The sequence below is a fragment of the Phaenicophaeus curvirostris genome, chromosome 1 (assembly GCF_032191515.1).
Source record: "Phaenicophaeus curvirostris isolate KB17595 chromosome 1, BPBGC_Pcur_1.0, whole genome shotgun sequence".
Lineage (NCBI taxonomy): Eukaryota > Metazoa > Chordata > Aves > Cuculiformes > Cuculidae > Phaenicophaeus > Phaenicophaeus curvirostris.
The window spans coordinates 15,934,889-15,959,368 of NC_091392.1; the positions used below are offsets into that span (position 1 = coordinate 15,934,889).

Genomic DNA, 24,480 nt, shown 5'->3' on the forward strand with positions numbered 1-24,480 from the left:
GATTTAGTAGCTATGTGGAGAAAAAAAAAGTTTTTTAAATTTGTTTTTATATTTTGCATCTAGATTTGTGTTCTAAAAGGTTTGTTTTTAACATGGGGTGCTTGCAGGTGTTGTAAATATTTGCTCTTTCTTGTCATATGCTAGCTTCCCATCTATGGAAGAATTTTTCCTGTATAAATTTTTGGAGGAGGAAAACTTTATGAAGTATGCTTGTACTCAAGAGTACAAGAGTTTAGACAGCAGTTTAATTGAAGTTAAATCTTTTGGAAATGGTTGCTGACGCAGAAAGCCTCATTTCACTGACAGCCATAACACTAGCAGACTGTGCCAGTTCAGGAATGCCAATAAGCTTTTGTGTTTATTGTGGATATTGGGCTCTGGTTTTGATAGCTGGGATTTTCAAAGTGGCTCACAAGTTCTTAGTATACTTAACTTCTTCATGCTCTTACAAACTCTGCCTACAGAGGAAGCTGTCTTTTCATCCTCCCAGTTCTTATTGCAGTAAAAGTGTACTTATCTATGGAATGATGCAGACATAGTATAACAAGGAGTTTGCTATGTGAACTCCATTTGTTTTGCAAAAGCCTTAAACTTTTAGGTATCTAGGCCTTTAGTGCACAAAAGGCTGCACTATTTAAATTTCATTGCTACTGAATGAAAACCGTGACTAAATCAATTACACTGGAATTTTCAGTTTGGCTTGCTTCTTGCCTTTGTAGTTTTGTTGTGGCAGTCAGCCCTCTGTCACACTGAGGCTCTAAGTCCCACTAGAACTATGTTCTTGATGATAAATCCTTTACTTAAAAATTGAGTAGTTCTCTTGATCTGTCATCATCCAAACTTTTCAGCCTCCAAACTGTCTATATATCAGCTTGCAGCTGACATGGGATTTTATTCTTTTAAAATGCTATGGGAGCTAATATACATGTCTTCGACACAACATTTAATGATAAATGTTGCTTAGTTTTGATGAATGGTAGATGATGCCCATGTGTACTCTACCAAAAGCAGATTAATTAAACAGGCCTTTAAAAGTGCCTACCAAAATGGAGGGTTATGTATGAGCATGTATGAAAGTGTGGACTTCTAAAAATTCAATTGTTTTGGAAAAACATGTTTTCTGTGGTTTCTTTGGTGTTTTCTGTTAGTTTAAGTATTTTTTCCCTTTTTGCTTGTCTTTATTTAGACCGTACCTGTAAAGTCTGGAATCTGGTAACTGGACAAGAGATTATGTCTCTGGGGGGTCATCCAAATAATGTTGTTTCTGTAAAATATTGCAACTACACTAGCCTGGTCTTCACAGTCTCAACCTCCTATATCAAGGTGTGGGACATCAGAGATTCTGCTAAGTGCATTCGAACGTTGACGTAAGTATGCCAAGCCTTGAATGCCAAGAATTTAAATTAATCTTACTTTTTAGATTAAAAGTTATTAGCTTTAATTCAGTAGTGCTGCACAGTGTAATTTAAGTACACGGTTTTAGGATGGAGGCTTTGTTTACGTGTTCAGGCTAAGTCAGCGTAGGGCATTGGTAATATATGGAAACACAAAACGATTTGCATTCGTGCCTAATGTGTTTTATTAAATGTTCAGTATTCCTTTTTTTTTGGTTTGTTTTTTGTTTCGTCCTTCCTCTCTGTCCCCAGATCTTCAGGTCAGGCAATGCCTGGTGATGTGTGCTCAGGAAGTACTAACAGAACAGTGGCTATCCCAGCTGGAGAGAACCAGATCAATCAGATAGCACTAAACCCAACTGGCACATTCCTCTATGCGGCTGCTGGAAACTCAGTAAGGATGTGGGACCTTAAAAGGTACTGAACACGAGCAGGAGAGAATGTTCTTTATGTGGTTACATGTGCATATGAAGCAAAGTCAATGAAAAATATTTTGTTTATGGTAGTGTTCGTAAACTGGGCAAAATGTGATCAAGACATGGATCAACTAATCCTTGCTGGGGTAGTTACTGAGGTAACGGAGGTGCCCCTGGTGTGTTAAGGTTATGGTAAATTGTTTCAGTAAAAAAGGTTGGAAAAATCATAGAATGGTTTGGGTTTGAAGGGACTTTTAAAGGTCACCTAGTCCCAACCCCCTTGCAGTGAGCAGGGACATCTTCAACTGGATCAGGTTGCTCAGAGCCCACTCCGGTCTTTAATGTTTCCAGGGCTGAGGCATCTGGCATCTCCTGCCTCTTTGGACAACCTTTTCGTGTTTCACCGCCCTCATTGTATAAATTTCTGCCTTGTGTCTAGCCTGAATCTACTGTCTTTTAATCTGAAATATATTGCTTTGTCCTGTTGCTACAGGCCCTAGTAATAAGTCTGTCTCCATCTTTCTTATAAGCCCCCTTTAACTACTGAAAGGACAAACAAAAGAAAGGAAAACCAGAAGGTTTTGTTTAAGATAGGTGCTATAAAATAGACTCTGATAGGGCAAAAGATGCATGAATCCTGACTAACTGTTGAGATGATGAAAGCCAACTGACGTAATATAAAATGGGGCTATTATAGGCACAGTATAATAGTGCTTTTCCAAACAGAACCTACACACGAAGAGTGTATTCAAAATACAGAGAATACTTTGAAGGGTCTGATTTGTCTTTAAGTTTTTTTAATTCTTATGTTACATAAATAGAAGCTTTTGTTTACTCTTAACATAGATTTAACATTTACTCATGGATATGAGCAATAGAGTTTATGTAACCAGGGGATGAGTAGTGGAGATACAGGTAAAATAATAGAATCCATTCTGGCAGAAGCTGTGCTATAGATTGTAATGGATATATTAAAAAATACTAGATCAACATTTCTTGTCTTATTCTTGAAGATTTCAGTCTACGGGAAAGCTAACTGGTCACCAGGGTCCTGTTATGTGCCTTACTGTAGATCGAATTTCCAATGGACAAGATCTTATTGTCACTGGTTCAAAGGATCATTATATAAAGGTAAAGCATTAGTGTTTACTTACTTATTTTAACTTTTCATATCAGCATGGGATGCAGACTTCAGCAGAAGTGACTCATATCTCCGTATCTGAAATGTGGTAGCCAAGATGGAAATTCTTTCACCAATTATAGATCATGAATAATATTCAATCTTAGTAAATTTATCACGTCAATGCTGCTTTTATTTGGATTGGTGTCTGTAGTTAAACTTTTAATCCTCAGTAATGTGGATGTCAGGTATATAAGATGTGGAGAAATATTCATAACACCTGCTTTTAAGTAACATTTAGCTCTTGGAAGTATTTTAAGTCAGTGCCTCTGTTTTGGAGCGCAGACTTAATTGCCTCGGCAGAGACACTCTGTGTTCTCCCTGCTAAAGAGTCTGAGGTCTAGCACAGGCTCTTACTTAAGTGTTACCAAAGTTTTAAGAGTAGGTAAGGAGAGAGAGATCAGCACACCTCACCCAAGGTGCCCAGTGTATTTGGTGTATTCATTAGCTTTGAATTGCTCTGAGTTCAAATACTCACAAGGTCCTGTTTCTCCAGAGTACGCCTAAACTACCAGACTACTGGAGCTATACATCATCTTCCCCATAAAGCTGACCCTGACAACACAAAGAATGTGTGATTCATGAGGCAAAAGAAATAATGAGCAAGATACTCTTAACCTGTTGAAGGAGATACCCTTCATTTTGCTCTTTATACTTCTCGCACACTGGGAAGATGTTTCCTAAACATATCTGGAGTGGAGCAGGAGCAAGAATCCAAGGGAGCTTGCTCACTTTTTGACATTATCCTGCAATTCCTGGGTGCCTGGCTGTGCATTGGGACAGCCTCAGAAGATTGCCTGGGAGTTGAGTTCATAGCTTGACAGTTTGGACTGCAGATTTGAATCCTGTCATCTGTCTCTGTGGTTAGGTTACCATCCTGGCACAGTAGGACCCCAGTGGCAACAACAGGGTGTGATCGTGTAATGCAAGTTTGTTACGCTAGCAACTCATATGACAGGCAAGATAGTGGAAGGCTTTTGGATAAAAGGTGTCAACAGAGAAATTTATCTGCCATTCCTGTGTGCTTTGCTGTGGGCTGGCTACACAAATCCTTATGAGGCTGCCTGCTGCTTGCCTTACACCACTAGAATATCCAAGGATGTTTTAGCCATGTGTATGTGCTGCAGAGTAGGGAGTGTTCTGCAAGGTGAATGTATCCAATAATTCTCAAGCTGCTTTGGGTAGTACCGATGATCCGTATGCACGTGGTCGGTGTTCCAGTCTGGGAATTCTCAGTGCTCCACATGAGTAGTCTCAGTGGGGATAGTAGATCTGGTCACAGATACTGCTTTCCCCTACCACAGGAAACTATGTTGTCTACTGAGTCACCTATAGCTCAGAGCCTGTATCGTTGAACTTTCTTGTTACAACTGGAACTGAGGCATGTTAATTGAACGCAGTGACTTTGAAAATACCTTTATCTCACTGGTGGGATTCTTTTACACTACTAAGCTGTCCCCTTTTATTACTGCTGAATTTATTGATTTTAAAAGGTCTATGGAGAGCAAATAATAGGGGATGAAATCTGACATTTGCTTGTGAAACAGGTAGTAGCTTAAAAAGTTAGGGTTCATCTGTTCCTCCTCAGCTCAGTCTAAGTTAGTGAGTTCTGGCTTGCTACAATGCAAAATGAAATAGGGTTGCTTACGCTGCTTCTCTAGGGGCAAAATGCCGATGAGGTTGACTATGCCTTAGATTGCTGAAACGGCTCATTTAAAGAGTCTGTTTTAAGAGCCCATCCTTGGAGCCCAGGCATGGAGAGAGGTGGATGTGTCTAGTTCATAAAAGCATCTGCATGTAGTTGGATGTAACCCTTGCCAAAACACTTTGTCTGGAAGAATATATTAATGTCTCTTTCTGCAGCTGTCAGCGTTAATTCACCCAGTATGTGTTGTTTCTCGTACTCACTTATGACCTTTGTTTCTCCAGCCCGTGTATAGATAAGTTATTCCTTGAGGTATAGGTAAGCTATTCCTTATGAAGATACTGTGTATTTCATAACCAAGTAGTAGTATGTCTTCCCAAGGCAGTCCTCTCTGAAGTCAGCGAAGCTTTCTTGTTTCAGGCAAGATGTAGAGGAGTAGAAAGGAGTGATTTTGGTAGACAAATTCTGTCTAATATATATTATGATGCAGTGGCCTATAATAGGACTTCACAAGTTTTTCCCCCAAAGTTATTTGCTGCATGTCTTCCAAGTTGGTTAGCTGGCAGTTAATTTTGCTTAATGTATTTGATAATTTATTTATTTACTTATTTTAGATGTTTGATGTGACTGAAGGGGCTCTTGGAAGTGTAAGTCCTACACACAATTTCGAACCTCCCCATTATGATGGCATTGAAGCACTTGCTATTATGGGAGACAACCTTTTTAGTGGATCCAGAGATAATGGAATTAAGAAATGGGATTTGGCTCAAAAAGACCTTCTTCAGGTAATGGAAAAAATCATGTGGCTAATGTGGGAGTCATGCTGCGTAAATGTTCAGGCTCATATAATGTCTTCTTGCGTAGTGCTCTGCGCCTCCTCTATTAAAAGCATCAGTATCTGACTAAGAAAGAAATTGATACTGTACTTGATCTTTACACTATGAATACAGTTCTTTTCAGTGTATATAGCATCAAGAAATTCTGAAGTGGTTAGCTCTGTATTTTTAGCTCTGAGTATGTGGAGTGTTTTGGGTTTTTTTTACTTTGGAATTAAGGCAGTACCTGCCTCGTCTGTGACTGGAACCATTGGATATCATCCTTACCATTGACAAGTAGGTAAATTTTGGACAGAAAACTCATTAATGACAAAAAATGCTTTAGATCAGGCTACAGAATATTTTCTTGGAAAGAATGTTTACGGTCTACCTTGCTCCCCTCAGGCTTTTTTCTAAAAAGCTTTCTTCTTAGATCTCCATCCATCTTTTTATACAATGCATATGTTATGTATTGTGTGCAACAGACATCATAATCTATTTGCTGTTAGAACATATTAAACATATTAAAGTTTTGGGGCATGAGAGACTAATGGACTGGTCACCTTAAGAAACAAATTCCTATATGGGCATGCTTAATATTCTATAAACGTACAAGCTTTTTTGACACTCTTTCAAAACTGTCCAGTTGGGTGCAAGTTCTTTTCAGAGTACTATTAATACTTCACAGTTAAAATAAGGATTCAGAAATTTGCCTTCTTACAGGAAATCTTCACTTGGTTATACTGGGACATGTGCCATTATATCTGTCTGTCCAGGGAAATGTACTGAGCAGCTTGTTAGCAAAAACAGGAGGTCTGCAGGAACAGGAAAGATTTTCTCTTTTCAGGATGGCTTTAATAAAGTTGTAAGAAACATCATCTCTATTGCATTTTTTGCTCATTAAAATATTATGGAGTCTGCTTTATTGCTGCTGCTATTAATTTAACATCAGAAAGAATACAGGGGTGGGAGTAAGTAGTACGTAAGAGTGGATGACTTATATTCCTTCTTTTATTTTCCTTTTGGTGTATGTGCATTTTCTTAATTTCTGTACTTCATTTTCCCCTCTTTGTTCATTTTAAAAGTAGAACTTAATATAAATGATCTCATGTTTCTTGCTTTCTTTTTTTTCCTCTATAAAATGTTATGTGGGTTTTCAAGGAGGTGAGACTAAAGCATTTAACAAAATGGTATCAATTTTTATTCTTTGTCTTGTTGGGGAATGAACAGTAGTGTAACTTCAGCAGATAACAGTGAAAGGGCCCACTGAAGATCACACAGTGCAGTGTGGGCCCACTGGTCCAAGCAAGGCTAACTTTGTAGTTGCTCAAGGCCTTGCCCAGCTAAGTTTTCAAAGTCTCCAAGGTCACAGATTGCACAGCTGCTCTGAGTTTTTTGATTTTTTGATTGCAATCCTTAAACTACTCCTGCATGAATTTCTCCCCCACTCATGTCCAGTCAATTTCTGTTGTAGCAGCTTTATTTTGGTGCGTGCACTTCACTGTTCTAGATGAAGGAAAAAAATGAAACATAGCTGAGCTGCTTTAAAACACAAATGCTAACATTTCAGTAGAGATCCTGGTTTGGCATACATGCATTAAACAAGTCCAGTCCTCTAAAACTGATGAAAATCACTTAAACATGCTATTAGAAAGAATTTGGAGATAGTTTACTTCATTTGCTGCTGTACATCCCAAGCTACAAAACAATGCTGTGACAAAACTGAGATTCTTGAAGAACCACCCCCTGCCCAGTTTCATGAAGTGCTGCAGCACCAGAGCACCTGTGTTGTAAACAGCGGTGTGTGTTATTGATAAATAAATGCCAAGCTGATCCTAGAAAGCTGAATGTACTCCATAATATGAGAAAGGCAGCAAAGCAGTTCCCACAAAACTGAACTGGAGAAGAGCCACTCTAAGTCCCTTTAAAAGGCAGCAAACTATTTTTTATGCATATTTATATGTTTATAGCTATTATCTGTAAACTATGGATTATTATTTTGTCAGTGTTGCTACTATATCAATATTGTTCTCAGCTGATCTGTGCAGCATTTTACTTTCTGAATTAGCAGTAAAATGCTAGTCTTCTTCCTCAATAAATAATTAATGTGTTTTTGTTAAGTGCTATATCACAAAATCAATTTATAATGTGTAATGGGAAAAGAAGAAAGGAAGGTGAACATAGAAACAGTTTCTGTCTACCTGGTGTGGTTTTTTGAGCAATATTTTGTTTTTTCTTTTTCTGTGTGTTATGGCTATTTTACTAACAGACTTTAAACATATACAGAGACCATGTGTTCAAATATGCATTTGAATGTACAATTGAACATATGAAGATTTTGCATTATCCTAAATTAATTTCTTTTCTACATTGGGCCAGTTAGGCATATTGGATTTTCTTCTCATTTTGCAGTAGCATTTCACAAAGAGAAAGAAACGTGGTAGGGAAGTAGCCTCATAGAAGATGTACCTTCCTTGCTCTAAAGGAGGAGAAACCACAGGTTAGGGTTATATCCAGCATCATGTAGCCAATCTGCTGCAGGACAGGGATTAAAAGTTGCATTTTTTCCATTTCCGTGCTTCTAGAAGTTTTTGCAGCGCTGTGAGACTTGCATGACTTCTCTTTTTCAGCAAGTGCCTAATGCTCATAAAGACTGGGTGTGTGCTCTTGGCCTGGTACCTGGTGCTCCAGTTCTGCTCAGCGGCTGCAGAGGAGGCACCCTCAAGCTCTGGAATGTGGATACCTTTGCACCTATTGGGGAGATGAAGGGACACGACAGCCCTATAAATGCAATCTGCACCAACTCCAGCCAGATTTTCACAGCAGCGGAGTGAGTTTTTCTTTTCCATAGATCTTTCTTTTCCATAACTCCAGAATTCTATCCATGCAAATAGAGAGATGTTTAGGAGATCTTCAGTTGTGTAAGTCACTTCATAGCAAGCATGGGAAAACCTGGTCCATGAACCTAAATACTAATGATCTACTGCAGTGATCTCCAAAGGGGGGTTTATGCACAACAAATCCATTGGGGCATGGTAAGAAAATGTTAGAATCTCAGTAGTATGTTTACATAACTTATAAATGAATAAATACACATTGGAGTGTGTGGTCAAAAATCTCTTAGTGGCAGGGTGACATATCAAAAAAATTGGACACTGATAAGTACAGGATGGCAAGAAGAATTTGGCAATAATTGAGAACTTTACCAGCTTGTGTCTACAATGGGCTATTTACCGCTCAAACCAATTCCTGACCTGGGGAGTTTTTCTTACAGCCATGGTATGTGGTTGTTTTTTGTTTTGTGGGATTTTTGGGGTATATTTTGGTTTTAAGTGCTGGCAGATAGCAGATGCTTTGCAAGCTGTCCTACTGTCCTTGAAACACCTTAATTTGAATATTTGCTTCCACAGTAAAAGTGTCAGAATCGAGTACCTGAAAACTTGGGGAACTTGACCAAGAAAAAAAATCTCATTTTGGAGGAAGTGTAGGAGGCAGCAGCAGAGCCTACTTTAATGGCATAGTCTGAGTACAGGAGCTGGGAAAGCTGTTGTGTTATCTTCTTGTGCCAATCGTGGAAGCTTCTGGTCTTCTGAATTGAAAGCAGGTCTTCCTGAATTGAAGTGAAGTGAAGGCTGAAGTCAAAAAACCTCTGTACTGTGATAAAGTCTGTCCTGACTGCTGCCTTCTGACTTCTTTTGATCAAGTTATAAGGAATACATGAGTCAATGTTTAATAGTCTCATAACTCTATGAGAAAATCATAACTTCTACTTCCCTTGCACAGGATTAATTGCTATTTTAAAAGGCTAATTCTTTATTTTACTTTTTAATTATGATAATGGAGTTTTGTAATGCATTCCATATGATACTGTACTCACATATACTTTAAAATTCTGTAAACAGTTATTGTTGCCAAAACTGCAGAATTATAGCTTGCCTCTTCTGGGCTTCGGAGCACCAGCACACTGGTATAAGGTTTCCAGCACCTGGCAAAGGGATTGGTTTTTTTGTTGAGTTTGTTTTTTTTTTCTTGATTGAGGGGAGGAGGGTTAGGGCTTTGTATCCTATTGTATCCTCCTTTGGTCTTTTTACCTTTTCTTATTATAGACTTGCACCTCTTGTGCAAATGGAGAATGTTTAAGGTCTTGTTTGATATAAACTGTTTAACTTCTCACATTTTTTAATAGCAGGAAGTCGTTCCATCCTATTGAGTCTCTCTAATTCTGTGGTACACTGGCTGTTTGCCTGTGGTCTGTTGAGTTGCAGATAGTTACGTGATGGAAGGTCTTCTCTGATGTCAGTCTACTGAAGCGTATTACCATTAGCTGTGGTTTAAAAAAATTAAGTAATGATAGGGCAGGATTTAACTTTCCTTAGTTGCATAATCTTTATACTTGCCTAGATGATTGAAGGTGGTAGCCAGTGGTGTGTTAAAGGTTAAGTAATCTTAAATGTTGTACGTCTTGGATTACAGTCTCCTGGAGGTAGAAAGTCCCTTGCATATCAGTTAAGGAAATCTTATTTTGCCAACTATGACTTTCTGAATAAGATATGCAAGCTTTTAAGAAAGCTTCCCCACCCCTTCTAACCCCCTGCCCTGATGTCTCTGCCTCTTCTCTACACCACCTCCAATTTAATCACCTACCTCTAATAATGCTTTGGTTTTGGTTTGTTTTTTTTTTCCTAGTGATCGGACTGTGAGGATCTGGAAAGCTCGAAATATAATAGATGGACAGATCTCAGATACAGGAGATGGAAGTGAAGATCTTGCCAGTAATTGAAATGATGGGGATAAATGAATAGATTTCATAAATACGATGTGCACTCTATGCAGTTTGCCGCATGCTTATTAGGTAAACACTGATGACTGCAATGAACCGACAAATGAGAGTGAACTCTTGTACTAGACCTGCTGTCCTTAAAATATGTACTGTATTTAAGAAAAAAATGACCTCTTGGTAACATGCTTGTGTCTCAATGGTCATGTTGTATATGTCTATATATTATGGCTGAATTTGTGTGCATATGTAACACGTGCAGTTGAAATTAACTGGAAATCAGTCTTCTCTAATGACCATCTCAAAATTATAACCTCAAATATATAACAAGTGCTCTGCTGTATTTCACTCACTGATCAGCTGTTTGCATTTTAGGGTAGGAGAGGAATGATGATGTCCCAGTAATAAGCCTTTGATTATGACTTTTATGATTTTTGCAAGATTCTGAAGGTCGCTTACACCGTTGTTAGGAAAATGAAGTGAATAAAAGATGGGAAGAAGCTGTTAAAAATACATCTATCTGACAGGGCTCTATCCTGCTAGCGGTGAATGCCGTATGATTTGTGTTAGTATATAATCCTTGTTGACCAAAGTTGTCCAGCTGTGTATACTTTGTGCTCAGGACTAGGACTCAAATGCTCATAAGCTGGTATGTTTTATTAGTGTTTTGCCTATATTCTGTAATGACTAGGTGGTCTTAATGTCACGATGGAAATATATCTTAATCTATTTTTCTTATGGATTTGTTTCTATTGTCTCACATTTTCTTTTTTAAAGCAAAGTCTCTTTCCTTTTTATCTAATTTTATATGCTGCTAAATGTATTTTAAATACACTGTTTTGCAGACCTTGGCAGTTTCTTTGAGAACTGAACCACGTGTGTTGGAAAGCTATGTAAATAGATGGTTGTACAAAGAAAATCTTATCTTGTGCCTGTATGACTTTTAAAGCTCTTAGAGTGTGGATATTGAGGGAGGATGTATAATTTATCCAACTGCTCTGAATATTAATTTGTAAATTCTGCAAATTTAAGAAATTTCTGTAGATTCAGACACAGTGTTTGGATATTGAGGTTTTTTTTAGTTTTTTTCTTTTTTTCCCCCAAAACTATCAGTTTGTAAAGTATAGTTTATGTAGGTAACACTTAAATAAAGATGTGAATGTGAGCTTCGTCTCTTTGCCTTTTTCATTATGCTTTCTTATAAAACAATTGTTCCTTGCAAAACTCCTGAATACAAAACACACAATTTTACACAATGCGGTAGAACAGCTTGCTGAGTAACATAGCCCATAGGTTGTTCTGTTGTCTCTTGTCTGCGTCCTCATTGGCCATTATTTGTGTTTTGATGGTACTTAGGAACCCCAGTGGGATTCCCCCATACTGAGTACAGTACAGACTTACAATGAAGCAGATGGCTCCCATTCCTAAGAGATGACAGCTCTTACCTTATTACATATGGTCTGTCAAACAAACAAAAGTTCTGATGCCTCTTAATCATAGAATCATAACAATGTTGGAGGAATTACTTCCTTCTCAGCTTAACTTGAAAGGAGATGACAACGCACACTTGTGATTTGAGGTTCCTGATTTATTCCAAGTTTTGGCAGAAACAAGTTATGATACATATTGATAAGAAATGATGTACAGGTTAGTTGAATTAAACAGCAGCAATAACAATCAGTGTTTATTGATTATGCTTTTTGACTGCTCAAGGAGCGTACACACAAAAGATTTAGGACTATGTGACAACTTTAAGCAGGACTCCCCGTGGTGAGTGGGTTTATGTGCAAGGCTTTGTGTGCCTGATGGAGGGTCCCTATTCCACCCACGGTGCCAAGCTACTCAGGTGATGCCAACGGCTTGGTGACCCCTGGATTTGGAGCTGAACATTCATGGCTGCCAACTGGGAACGGTGGGTAGCTGTGGGTTTTTCAGTGTGTCTGTGTTTGTAGGATTCATATGAATGTTGTTTTGCAACTGCAGGACAAAAGCCCTTGCGACTATAGGAAACGACCGCCTGTTGTCACACTACTTTGCTGTAACGATCCATATGGTGCTATGGTGCGGGCTGTCGTGGTGGCACTCTGAATTGCAGATGTTTTGTTCTGGTGATGCTTGACAGCACAGATATTTTGTTTTATAAAGGTGTCTCCTAATAGGTGCCAATATAACTTAGATAATGTGTGTATAGAAAGAGGGTGGGTTTTTTTCTTCCAAGAAGACACTCCACTTAAACTAGATCTTGCCATGGAACACAGCTGTACTCTGAAAGCTCTTGTCATCAAGTAATTGGAAGAAAACTGTCATTTTGTAAAGGTCACAGTATCTGTGTCTTGTTTTAATGGAGAATTCTTCAACTGTTTGTTTTTCTCCAAATTTCCCTTTTGCACTGTTAAACTGCATATGTGACCAAAGTTACTATGAAATCCGCAAAAGGGAAGCACAGGACATGCGCTGCCTGAAGATGTTTGTTTACAAAAATTGATCGTGATCTCTGAAAAATTTGTTTTCTAAGGAGTTGCAGGAAAATCATGTTCTCTCTCTAAGTTGGAATTCAGAACTTGAGCTATGTTTGTGGGCAAATTACCGACTACATCGACCTTATCTGCTTAGATATGTTCTCAAATACAGGCAAGGTCATGTGTTATAATTAATCTCATGTAATATACGAATGCTGAGAAAATATTTGTGATGTTTCTTATTAACTATTGGAACAAGTGCTTATCATGCCCCTGCCTTGGATAAAAGGCTCCACGCCATCTGCAGAAATCGGCTTTCGACCATGGAGAGGATCAGGAGCCTGTGTTTCTTTGCTGCTGTGATAACAGGTAAATGTATGGCACTTGTATTTTGTCATAGCCTTCAAAAACTCTACAAACATGGTAACAGAAGAGTTATTAGGGCAAGAAACCTTTTTACATGAAAAAGGAGAGAGCAGGCATGGCTTTAACTCCACCTGAGGTGACTGTAGGAAGAGAACAAGGCTAGCTTGGGTGGAAGTATGTCCTGGTCAGCACAGGCACACCGGAGTCAATGAGACCGTTCAGCTGCTGGCCTTTGCTGGTGGTTTGCTGTGGCTTTTCCCCTGTATACCAGAGGCTAATTCAGTCCAGAGCCTAATAAAGGGACAATACGTCTTAAGCTGCTAAATAAAGGAAGAGGGAACCTCTGCAACAAATGCCTGTGAAACGTGTGGATGAGCTGAAAATATAAAGCCTAGTGCTATTCAATTAAAACGCATGTGGTAATACTTTAATTCCTTGCTTAGGCCTTATTGATGTGCTTTCTAATCTAATTCCACAAAACTGAAGTAGTTTTTTTTTTTAATCAATGCAGATAATTTTTCATATATCTTTCAACCTTCCATGCTTTAGCTCCTGCTCCTGGAAAAGCAGCACGTAGCCATTGCTTATTTACATTTCATGTTCTAGTCATGTTTAAGACATGGGCCATAAATGCATTGAAAATAATGTGGAGATTTTAGAATGAAAATGTTTTTAAAAAGTAGGGAAGAAAAAATGCATCTTTCCTCTTGCTTTTGGTATTACAGTACTGTTTGTACTGTAATAGGAGTAAATCCAGGAGCAAGGGATGACTGGGGTTGCAGTTTTGGTGGCTGTTCGTACCACCAAAAGCTCATTTTCAAAATTTTCCAGAAAATTTAAGCTTCATACCTCATCAGGGACAGAATACAAAGAGGAAGGGCTTCACCCATCCTGCCCAAAGTCGTCTTTGCTTCATGAAGACCATGATTCCTTCCCAAGAGAGGGATGTTCATGTTCCTGTTATTCTTTGGATAGAAAAGGGGATCAGAATGTAGGACTTTCCGATGCGGCAGATCACAGGAGGTGAATGCTGGACAGAAAGTATTTAGCCTGTGGGGCACGACTGCCCACCCAGAAAACAAAGGTGGAAGCTAAGTCTAGCAGCTGGCAAAGGTTAACAGTACTTCACCCATTAACCCCTGCCTCTAGGAGGTGAGATGAGGGGTTGTAGCAACAACGAGCAAGCTCAGCCGCACATCCTGGGAGTACTAGACCCAAGTGTCGGATGCTCCTGTATCTAAGGTGGATGAGAATTTTCTCAAAAGGCAAATGTTGGCAGTACTCAGCTCCTGCTGTTCTGCATCCCCATCACCTGCCTGGAAATCCACTCTGGCATTGAGCCTGATGGCATCTTCTAGTGAATCTACAGTCTCATTCTGTAATTTTTCTCAGTATATAATTATCGCTTGTGCACATCTGCTTGTAAAATTATACGGAGAAGCCTGGACTGCATCAGCAAGCACGCTTGAAGCTTTCAAGCACACTACAGTCCACTAAAAAAAACAAACCCAAAACCAACAAAACAAAGCAGTCATTTTATAGAGAACAATTATCTTTCAAGTAGATTTAATCTTTGAATATTGCTGTAATGACTAAAATTATATATGGTAGCTTCAAAATAAATATGCTGCCTGCAGTGTGCCTGCTTTCTTTAGGAATATTGGATAACAGAACATTTTGTTGGCAAGGCAGGGAGCTGTCCTGGGGTTCCCCTGCTTAGTAACAGTAGCCTCACTCTGTTACCAAGAGGTTTTTGTCAGGATGATTCTGTGAGCAACTAATTTGTGCCTTTTTTTTTAATGCTGGCTGTTTCCCTTTAGCGAAAAGCATACCTGTTTTAAAACAAACTACTAATGCTATATAGATGTAGTAGTCATAGAATATAGAAATGAAGACTAACACAAACGTATGTAATCAGAATTTTCATATATATGTAACATGCAGGTGCACACTTATTTAACATATTTGTGTGTATATGCTCATATATATAGATATAAGATATAGATATAAGTCTACAGAAAATGTAGCATTTTGGTACCTGTAACAGTCCTCGCCCTTATTGAAGTACACCTCCGGTTCAGCCAGTCTGAAGTGTTGCCTTCATGCCTCACCAGCAGTTTCCTTGGCCTGTTATTTAACTTTCCATGAGTACTTCAAGAAAGTTGTGTTGTGGGTAACAGTTTGAAGCTGGAAAAGGGAACATTCAGGTTAGATACTAGGAAGAAATTTTTTACAGTGGTAAGGTGCTGGAACAGGTTGTTCAGAGAAGTCCTGCATGCCCCATCCCTGGAGATGTTCAAGATGATATTTGATGAGGCTCTAAGCAACCTGATCCAGGGGAAGGTGTTCCTGCTCAGGGCAAGGGGATTGGAACTAGATGGTCTTTAAAGTCCCATCCAACCCAAAACATTCTATGATTCTATGAATACCAACCTGCTGTCTCAGTTTGTAAAAGAAACCACTTGTTTTGGTTTTGAGCAGGCATCCTGCTCTGCCGTCATCTTAGGCAAAAGAATCATGTGTATTAACCCAAAAATGAGGGGAAAAAACAGAACAACAACAACAAACCTCGAAGTTTGCTTTGCTGAAGTTCAATGGTTCTTGCTGCTCTGACTCCTTTGTTCCTGTGTCCAGCCCTCGACGGGTGCCTTGGCTCGGGCCGGGCCGGGCAGTGTGCGGGGGCTGGGGCAGTGCAGAAGCGCATTGACTGCCACCCTCAGCCAGGCGCTTCGCAGGCGGCTTGCGAGGCACGGGGCTGCATCTGGTGTGCCACCGACACGGCCAACGCTCCCTGGTGCTTCTTCCCTGAGGACAGTCCCTACGGCTACTCCCTCGGTGGGAACAGAGAGAGGACAGCCAACGGCTGGAGGTAAGCGCTGCACAGTGACCGCTGCTGCCGCCCCAGGGGCAGCTCACGGGAGACCTTCCCCAAGCTGCTTTGCTACCATGCCCTCAGCTTGTGACGAGGAGGATAATGGATGTATTTCCCTGCATATAAACCATGTAGGTTTGGGGTCCTGCACTCACGCCGTGATGCTGGTGACAAAATCAGGTGCTGGAACTGGGTGGTGGCTCCCACCCTGGGAGCTCTGTCCCAGGAGACCATGAGTTCTCCTGTCTTCATTAGCACCTATTTTATCCATTAATGCCAAGGATTGCCTAAACTAACCTCAGAGATTATTTCTCCTGATGAGTCAATAATTTATTTTTAATGAGCTGACATAGAGCAGCCGAGTTGTTCCCCTCGGCCTCTGCCAGGGGGGTCCCAGGCAGCTGTGAGCACCAGCACGTGTTTCTGCCACAGGGTAACGCTGAACAAGCGCCAGGCCTTGTCCCTCTTTGGAGACGACATTTCCCCAATCATCTTGGAAGTGGAGTTCCAGACAAAAGACAGGCTCCGGTTCAGGGTGAGTATTTGTGTGCAGCATGATTTAACCGAAGTGATGCATGCTAATAAACAAGCTAACCGGACTCTTTCTTGCCTTGCTCCAGCTCTATGACCCCAACAGGCATCGGTTTGAAGTCCCGCTCAAGATCAGCTCCTCGGGGGTTACTGCTGATGAGGCCAACTATGACGTGGAGTTTGCAGATGACTCCTCACACTTCAGGATCAAGAGGAAAAGCACTGGCACTGTGCTGTGAGTACCAGATGTCATTAATGTATTTTTTTCACAGAAATTAAGAGTGACGGGGCGAGCACTGTTTCCTCGCACCCTATTGCTTGTGTCTGTGTGACATTGCCTCAAGAACAAGCTGGATATGTGTAAACACAGATTTATGCCTTGTCCCTGTCAAGTGCTCATTATCAATAGAAGTGTGTGCCTCTATCGCAGACAATGATCTCTGCACACATAGGAAAGGTTATTCAGCCAGTCAAATAACTTTTGAGGCTATGGTGTTGCAGCTTGGGATGCTGGTAAACTCAGCTCATGAAGGCATTAAACTAAGTTTTCTGAGATTTAGGGTGTTTTAATATGTCAGAAGTTGACACAAAATCTCCTGCCACTCTCCAAGAGGTAGGTGTAGAAAACTAAAGCTCAAAGCCACAGAGGCCATAAGCCTCTAACTTCCACTGATTTCAGTGTATGGCATTTGTGGGTCTGGTTTGCCACGCTGCAAAAATACTGGTTCTACTCACAAGCTGGGTACTGCAAGTTTAACTTCAGTGAAAGCTCCCTTTGCCAACAAAAGTCACAGGGGTCATGATTCCTATATTCTTACCTTCCACTAACACATCTCTAGCATGTAGTGCTACTTAGCAATATTTTTTTGGAATTAGCAGCTTCCTGCATCCCAGCCAAGGTGTGCTTCTGCCGGGTGCATTTGGAATCATAGAATCATAGAATAACCAGGTTGGAAGAGACCCACCGGATCATCGAGTCCAACCATTCCTATCAAACACTAAACCATGCCCCTTAGCACCTCGTCCACCCGTGCCTTAAACACCTCTAGGGAAGGTGACTCAACCACCTCCCTGGGCAGCCTGTTCCAGTGCCCAATGACCCTTTCTGTGAAAATTTTTTCCTAATGTCCAGCCTAAACCTCCCCTGGCGGAGCTTGAGGCCATTCCCTCTTGTCCTGTCCCCTGTCACTTGGGAGAAGAGGCCAGTACCCTCCTCTCCACAACCTCCTTTCAGGTAGTTGTAGAGAGCAATGAGGTCACCCCTCAGCCTCCTCTTCTCCAGGCTAAACACCCCCAGCTCTCTCAGCCATTCCTCGTAAGACCTGCTCTCCAGCCCCCTCACCGTCGCTGAGGCATGGCTCTAGCAGCAGTCTCTTGCTGGCTGTGGTGACAAATAACAGTGTTACAGACCACTCTGGGTTACACTGTTTGACTCAGGCAAGCAAAGGAGATGCACAGGACATAGAGATATGGGCACCATTTGCATCAGACTGTGATTGTGTCTGTATTAGTATTTTAATTCAGATAAGCAGCATGTTTGATGTTAGCCTCCTGATTGCATCCACCTCTTCTGTGTTGACTGACCTTGCAGTGGTCACAAGAGGCATGGTTTAGGTTCTTTCCTCATGGCCTTCAGGAGGTTTGCTCTGGCAGCACACGTGGTGCATTCTGGCTGCTACCGGGCTCCTTCACGGTGAGCTCCCAGCGCCGTGCAGTGCAGCTGCTGGGTTCACAGCACTAGCTCTGCCCATCTTGCACATCACCACTAATATAACCACATTCCCGGGGGTCATTGGAATCCAAGTGCTTCATTTTATGTGTTAGAAAGTCTAACCTCACACCACGAAAATAAAATATCAATTTAGATTTTTTTTTCCCACACCGAAAAGCTTTTTATTAAACAGACTCAAACTATATTTATTATCTTTGTAAGATACTTAAGGATGGCTTAATATGTGTGATGTAAGTAAGGCAATACAGCCTCCAGAATGGTCAGAGTCTGCAGATGGAACCTCCACACTGGCTTTTTATTTAACTGTGCATCCTTTTAAATTACAGTCTTGTGGCATCTCTTTTTGTATACGCCACAGCCAATTCTGTAAAGTTTTCTTTTTGCAGGATATTGTAAATGAATGAATTACATCTTACTCTGATGAGAGAAATGATTTATTTCCTTGTTAGACTTAATATCTTTGTGAAAACAGTGGGCTTATGTTAAAGGCCCAGTTTTCTTCTCTTTGTAGTAAGAGATCATTGTAAAGGCTCGTGAGTTGGAACAGTGATGTCAGGGGTGAATGCGTGATGAGAGGTGGCAAGTGGGTAGCTCATGGCCTGTTCCCTGTCAGTCCTCCTCACCTTCACCCAGAACCCAAGGATTTAGGCTCGGTTAGTCCGGGCATGCTCAGGTCTGGACATCAGTTAGGGCAAGAGACCCGGCAAGAAGCAGATGCAGGTTTTGATTGGCTGAGCTGCCAAAGGTCCAGAGAGAGGCAGAGGAGCAGAGGCTGAGCCCTGCTAGCAGGTTTCCAGGCAGGTGCATTCAGTAGGTCACCATGGACCTGGAGAAGCTCCCTCAGCTCCCCTGGCAGTGGAGCATCCCCGTGTGCGCCCCGGGCTGTGCTCAGCTGTGCTGCAGAGCGCAGGGAGGGAGAGGGCAGCCTTGGGCAGCAGCACCAGCGCAGCTCTCGGCAGTGATGCTCTGCGAGCGTTGCCGCTGGGAAAGTGTCTGCTGCCTTCGGGCAGGTAAAGGAGTTCTCCTGAAACCAAACCGACCCCAGAAAGAGGAAATTGTGGGTGAATATAATGCACAGGTAATGGGGTTTTATCCTGCAAACAATGGCGAGGCCGCTACTACAATATTTTCATCAGCAGAGACACAGGATTTTGCATCTAGAAAGGGAAATAATATGTTCCAGGGAATTTTTGTTTTGTGTGAAATGGCACGGCCAGTACTTACAGACTGAAAGATCGCATCCTGGCAGGGAGCTGTTCCTCTCACAGCTAAATCATATTTGGAGTTAAATTCTCTGTGTAAGGAGCAAAAATGCTTGACTTTCCTTTGCTTCCCTGTTTTTCCCATTGGAGTGAGTGAATGCAGATGCTCAGGGATACCTCCACAGCCTGACTTAGAGGGATTTGCAAACTCTTTAGCCACCATAAGAGCTGTGCAGATGGAAATCTTCTTTCAGAATAGGAAAGCAGGTTACATATCCCAGCCTAAAAGCCATAGGATGCTGCATTTTGTTGACTAGGGATGATGAACTCTCAATGAGCAGCATTACAGGAACATCCCCACCAGTGACTGCACCAGCTGGCTGGGTCCATTGAGCACTGGTGGCATCTGGCATGTTAAGTAGATTTTCATGTTAGTTCAACATCCCCAAAGACCGGTTTGGACGTCTGGGAGGTGCGTCTGAGTGTGCTCCACAGCAAGGGCTCAGTAGGGACCATTGCAGAGAATCTTCATCGTTGCCTTGTCCCCCGTGCCTGTCCCTCTCCCAGGTGCAGGCTGCAGAGAAGATGCTAAACCACAAATCTTTTCCTTTACACTCCCTCCAGAGGTGGGAGCTGCTCCTTCAAAGCACCCAGCAAGTCCAGTGCCAGGCGCTGAGCTGCACAGCCTCTGTGCCAGGTTAGGGCAGACTGTGTAGGCAAGTGTCACTGAGAAACAGGCCAGCATGTAACACCTGGACGGTCTTCAGTCGCCTATTTTAAGATGTGAATTGCCATGGCCTTGCTGTCTTAATGAACAGCTGAATCTATTTTTAATCTTCATATGCACACAAATATTGCTCAGAACAGTTGATGTGGGCAAATACAGCCTCTTCAACAGGTGTTGCAGCTGCCCTCCCCAGGTGTGGGTGGATAACTACTCATGTCTACACAAACTGGCTCTAGGTGCTCTGCTGCACATTTCTAATGTCTCTGAAGAAGGATTTTCCACTGTAAAGCAATCCCAAATCCTCAGAAATCTGTTTCAAATGATGCACCAAAAAAAAAAGCCTAACATCCCTCATGACCTCCAGTGTGCTCTGGCAGTCCGTGAGAGGAGGGAGCAGCCTGTCCCAAGCAGAAACGTGGTATGGGTTTGGACTGTTCTTTCAGAGTCAACACTTGTATATCCGTCCCCTCCTTTCTGTAGCGCAGTCTATCCTACCAGCAGTGTCTCTGTGCCACAGACTTCGTAGTGATGGTGTGGCTGACGGAAGGCTCCCTGTCTGTCTGCTTGCTATAAAGCCCCATCCCAGCTCTGTGGCTTGTGTGCACAAAGCTTCCTCCTTGTGAGGAAAGATTTAATACCACATTGGAAACATTGCAGGGGAGAGGCAGTGGAGACAGAGATTGTCCTAACTGTGCTTACAGGTGTTTTTCCCACTTGCTGCCTGTGAGGAGCCTTTGCCACAGCCAAGCTATGCAAACACCAGCTCAGGGAAGGCAGAACAGGCTCAGAGCTCTGTGTAATCACAATAATGGGGGAGAGGAATGAATTATGTGAAGGGAGAGACGTTAACAGCTGATTGCAAACCTCACGCAGAGCCAGGAGCAAGAATAAGAGGCCGAGTCTTCAGTTTGCTGTAAGGTAATCAAGCGACAGCCACTGCTTTACCTGCATGGGGCAAAAATTAGATGGGGTCATGCAGGGAAACGATCCAGGCACTGCTGGGGGAGGTTTCAGGACCAGGAGCTCTTGGGCTGCCTCCCTTTCTCCTTCCAGTGATGCTGCTTGGCTTACTCCCTCTTACCGTTCTCCTCCTCCACTGCAATACTTTTCTCTGTCCCATCCAGTCCTGCCTGCTCCTGCTCCTCTTCATCCTCTCCCATGTTCCTGCTGTTTCACTGCAGGTTGTAATAAGGCAGGTGAGGGAGCAAAATGAAGCCTCTGCATTATTTATTGGCACAGAGTCTCAGATTGAGCACTGTACTCTCTTCTGCTCCTGCCACTGGAGGAGGTACTATCAAATGTGAGCATGAAAGTTTCAACAATGTACAGATTTCCTCAAGAACAGGGAGAATAAAAGGCTGGAAACTCTTTGCTTCAAGGCAAAGATAAATAACAAAGACATCCTCATTTTGCAGCGTGTGATTACTCTGTGGGACTTGTTGCCCCAAGGGCAGTGCTGGCATGGGAGGTTTAGCAGGATACACATTCAAGCATAATAAAAAAATCAGCTATAGGGAAAAAGACCCAAGTATTTTTGTCTCCATGTTTCACAACATAAACTAATTCTATGAAAACAGCCAGAAACTTCCTCCATTAAGCAGATTATTGCAAGACTGGCTCTGAGTGACATCTATGCCTTCCTCTGTGATATCTGGCCTGGACCATTGCTGGAGGCAGGCTGCAGAGGGATGGACTGTTGATTTGATTCTTCGTGTTAATATCCGTTCTCCAACTGACTTTTCCTTCATGACATCATATGAATAATGGAAGGCAGAACATTTTTTCCCAAGCCAGATAAGTGCTCTTCTCTGTCTGTTAAGAGTTTGGAATACCTTGTTTGCCATCACACTTGAGAAGATACGGCACAAATAACTGAAATCTAATCCAGATTTCCCCTAATTTCCAAAAAGGCTACTGCAGACTTCGGCTACTGCAGACTTCAGCTACTGTTTTTATTGATTGTGGTAGTAAGCCCAGACACCATTTACCGTGAAAATGTTTTTTACATAGGCAAGGCTATTAGAATGATTTATAAAGCCATTGTCTTAAACCGCTATTTTGCTGAAAGCAGCAGGAGTAAATAGTGTGCATCATGGGTAGCTTGGGTGTGGTCCTAGTTTTTAAGAGTCATTATTTTAGTCTTCTAGTCGTTAAGATTCATATTATATAGGTGAGATGTATCGTAGGTATATCACTTATCCAAATGTTTTTCAGAACAAAAATGCAGTGGTATATATCCAGCCACTCACAGGAGATGCCCTAATACCACAATGATGTATATAGTCAAAGCAGTATAGCAGAACTGGGCTAATAACTGTAAATATACCCTGATATTTTTTTCTTTTAAAATGTCACATCTGTTGGTTACTTGTGCTGACTTTCTTCATCTTAAAAGTAAGATAAGCATATAAAAAAATCACTCTTGTTTTGCCTTCTGCAGTCCAGTGGTGCCCCAAGACTTACAGGTTATGATGAGTATGGCTATTATGAGGCAGTGGAAATGATCAGAGAGCTGGAGCACCTCCCGTATGAGGACAAACTGAGAGAGTTGAGCTTATTTAGGCTAGAGAAGAGAAGACTCCAGGGAGACCTCATAGCAGCCTTCTAGTACTTAAAAGGGGCCAATAGGAAAGCTGGGGAGGGGCTTTTTATCAGGGAGTGTAGTGATAGGATGAGGAGGGACAGTTTTAAGTTGAAAGGAGGTACGTTTAGATCAACAGTTTGGAAGAAATTTTTTACTGTGAGGGTAGTGAGGCACTGGAACAGGTTGCCCAGAGAACTTGTGGATGCCCTGTCCTTGGACATGTTCAAGATCAGGTTGGATGAAGCTTTGAGCAACCTGATTTAGTGGAAGGTGTCCCTGCCTGTGGTGGGGACGTTGAACTGGATGATCTTTAAGGTAGCTTCCAACCTGAACCATTCTATGATTCTATGATTTTTCAGCAATCTGAGAGCAAAGGAAAATCACAGAGACCTTGGCTCTGAAGCTGATGCTCCCAGCAGCTCAAGTGGGGCGAGTCAGGGGCTAAGTATGTTCGAGATTCTTCTGAAAATAGGGCCTATGCTTCTCAGTCCCTAGGGTGCTTTCCTGCATTATAGGCAGCCTGTGCATACAGTGAGACCCTGTGCCCTCTGGAAAAGTATTCCAAAGCTCCACCAAAGGAGAGTTAGACCCAGTTTTCTGATAGGCATGTGAAGTTTCCACCTGAATTTGCACACAGATAATATACATATGGTGTGTTCACTTTCACAAGGCTGTGGTTTCCAAAGGATCTGGCAGCAAAGAAAAGCAGATGTTAGAGAGGACATTTTCTCTAAGTGGCTGAGTGCGACAGGTGTTTGCACCTTGAAGTAATGAACTCATTTCTCTTGGATTTATTGCAACAAGAAGAAAAAAATAATCACACCTCTCCAACCTAAAATGCTTTTCGAATATGCAGGTAATGCATAATGTGTATCCTAATGATGTATCATATATGTGTCCCAACTCTCCTGATTGTGGAGGTTTTATAAGACCACCTACTCGCTCACAGCAGGCGAGTCAGTGCTCTGAGCCATTGCACACACTGAGGTTATTGGCCTCCAATAAACTTCAACAGAGTGGAGTCATTCAACCAGGTAAATCATCATGTCCAGTTTGCATTATATAGGATTGATAATTGCGCTCATGAAAACCAGTTTCTACTGCCTTTTAGTCACCCCCTCAAACATTGTGACAATGTTAGTCATAAACTACACCTTCAGAATGAACAGGATGTTTTATCTATCTGCCTACCCACCTTCCTTTAATATTATTTCCCCAGTCTGCTGCAGTTATATTTCATCCTGGCAGCCTGAGGGGTGACTGCTGGATGTGAGACTAGTTCACTTGCTGAACAGAAATGTTAATTTTCACACAGATCTTTTCTGTCATCCTGAATCATACTCTTTTTCCTGATGCAAGGTTAAAATACAGACAGTTTACTATTGAGTATAGCGCACAATGTTTTGAAAACACTAGCTTTTATCAGTCAGCCTTCCAAGACAGTCAGCAGGCAAGTGTTAGCAGGCAGTGGGCCAGGCAGGCATGTGCCTAGTTTGCATTTCCACAGCCAGGAGTGTTTCCAGCACAGAGGCGCTAAAGGGTTGGGACTTCCAGCAGTGAACCAGCGTGCAGCTATTACCTCTTGTGCAACAAAAAGGATTCTCATCTTCACAGGCTTTTCCATGTCTAACTGCAGGTAGGGATCGAATTTTTGACAGTGAACAAGTTCTCAGCTGTATTTTTACATTTTTTAGATCCCTTCTCTTGTCCATTGCAACACTGTTATGATTTGTAGGACTTTCGGAAGAGAACCATGCAGTTTCCTGCACACGTGATGTCA

At 41.7% G+C, this 24,480-nt stretch overlaps 2 protein-coding genes across 8 annotated transcripts in view; both read left to right on the top strand.

Moving 5' to 3' along the window:
- The window catches only part of KIF21A (kinesin family member 21A), an 88,934-nt gene extending 77,542 nt beyond the window's left edge, over nucleotides 1-11,392 (top strand). For all 7 annotated transcript variants that reach the window (XM_069849768.1, XM_069849797.1, XM_069849803.1 and 4 more), the window contains 6 exons: nucleotides 1,187-1,367; nucleotides 1,647-1,811; nucleotides 2,824-2,941; nucleotides 5,250-5,420; nucleotides 8,081-8,280; nucleotides 10,137-11,392. In XM_069849768.1, the coding sequence (XP_069705869.1) occupies nucleotides 1,187-1,367; nucleotides 1,647-1,811; nucleotides 2,824-2,941; nucleotides 5,250-5,420; nucleotides 8,081-8,280; nucleotides 10,137-10,230 (929 nt within the window). In that variant the 3' untranslated portion in view covers nucleotides 10,231-11,392. The remainder of the gene's footprint in view (nucleotides 1-1,186; nucleotides 1,368-1,646; nucleotides 1,812-2,823; nucleotides 2,942-5,249; nucleotides 5,421-8,080; nucleotides 8,281-10,136) is intronic.
- Nucleotides 11,393-13,009: 1,617 nt separating this feature from the next.
- The window catches only part of LOC138716883 (sucrase-isomaltase, intestinal-like), a 60,294-nt gene continuing 48,823 nt past the window's right edge, over nucleotides 13,010-24,480 (top strand). The window contains exons 1-4 of the mRNA XM_069850056.1: nucleotides 13,010-13,055; nucleotides 15,687-15,921; nucleotides 16,357-16,459; nucleotides 16,545-16,690. Of these exons, the coding sequence (XP_069706157.1) occupies nucleotides 13,010-13,055; nucleotides 15,687-15,921; nucleotides 16,357-16,459; nucleotides 16,545-16,690 (530 nt within the window). The remainder of the gene's footprint in view (nucleotides 13,056-15,686; nucleotides 15,922-16,356; nucleotides 16,460-16,544; nucleotides 16,691-24,480) is intronic.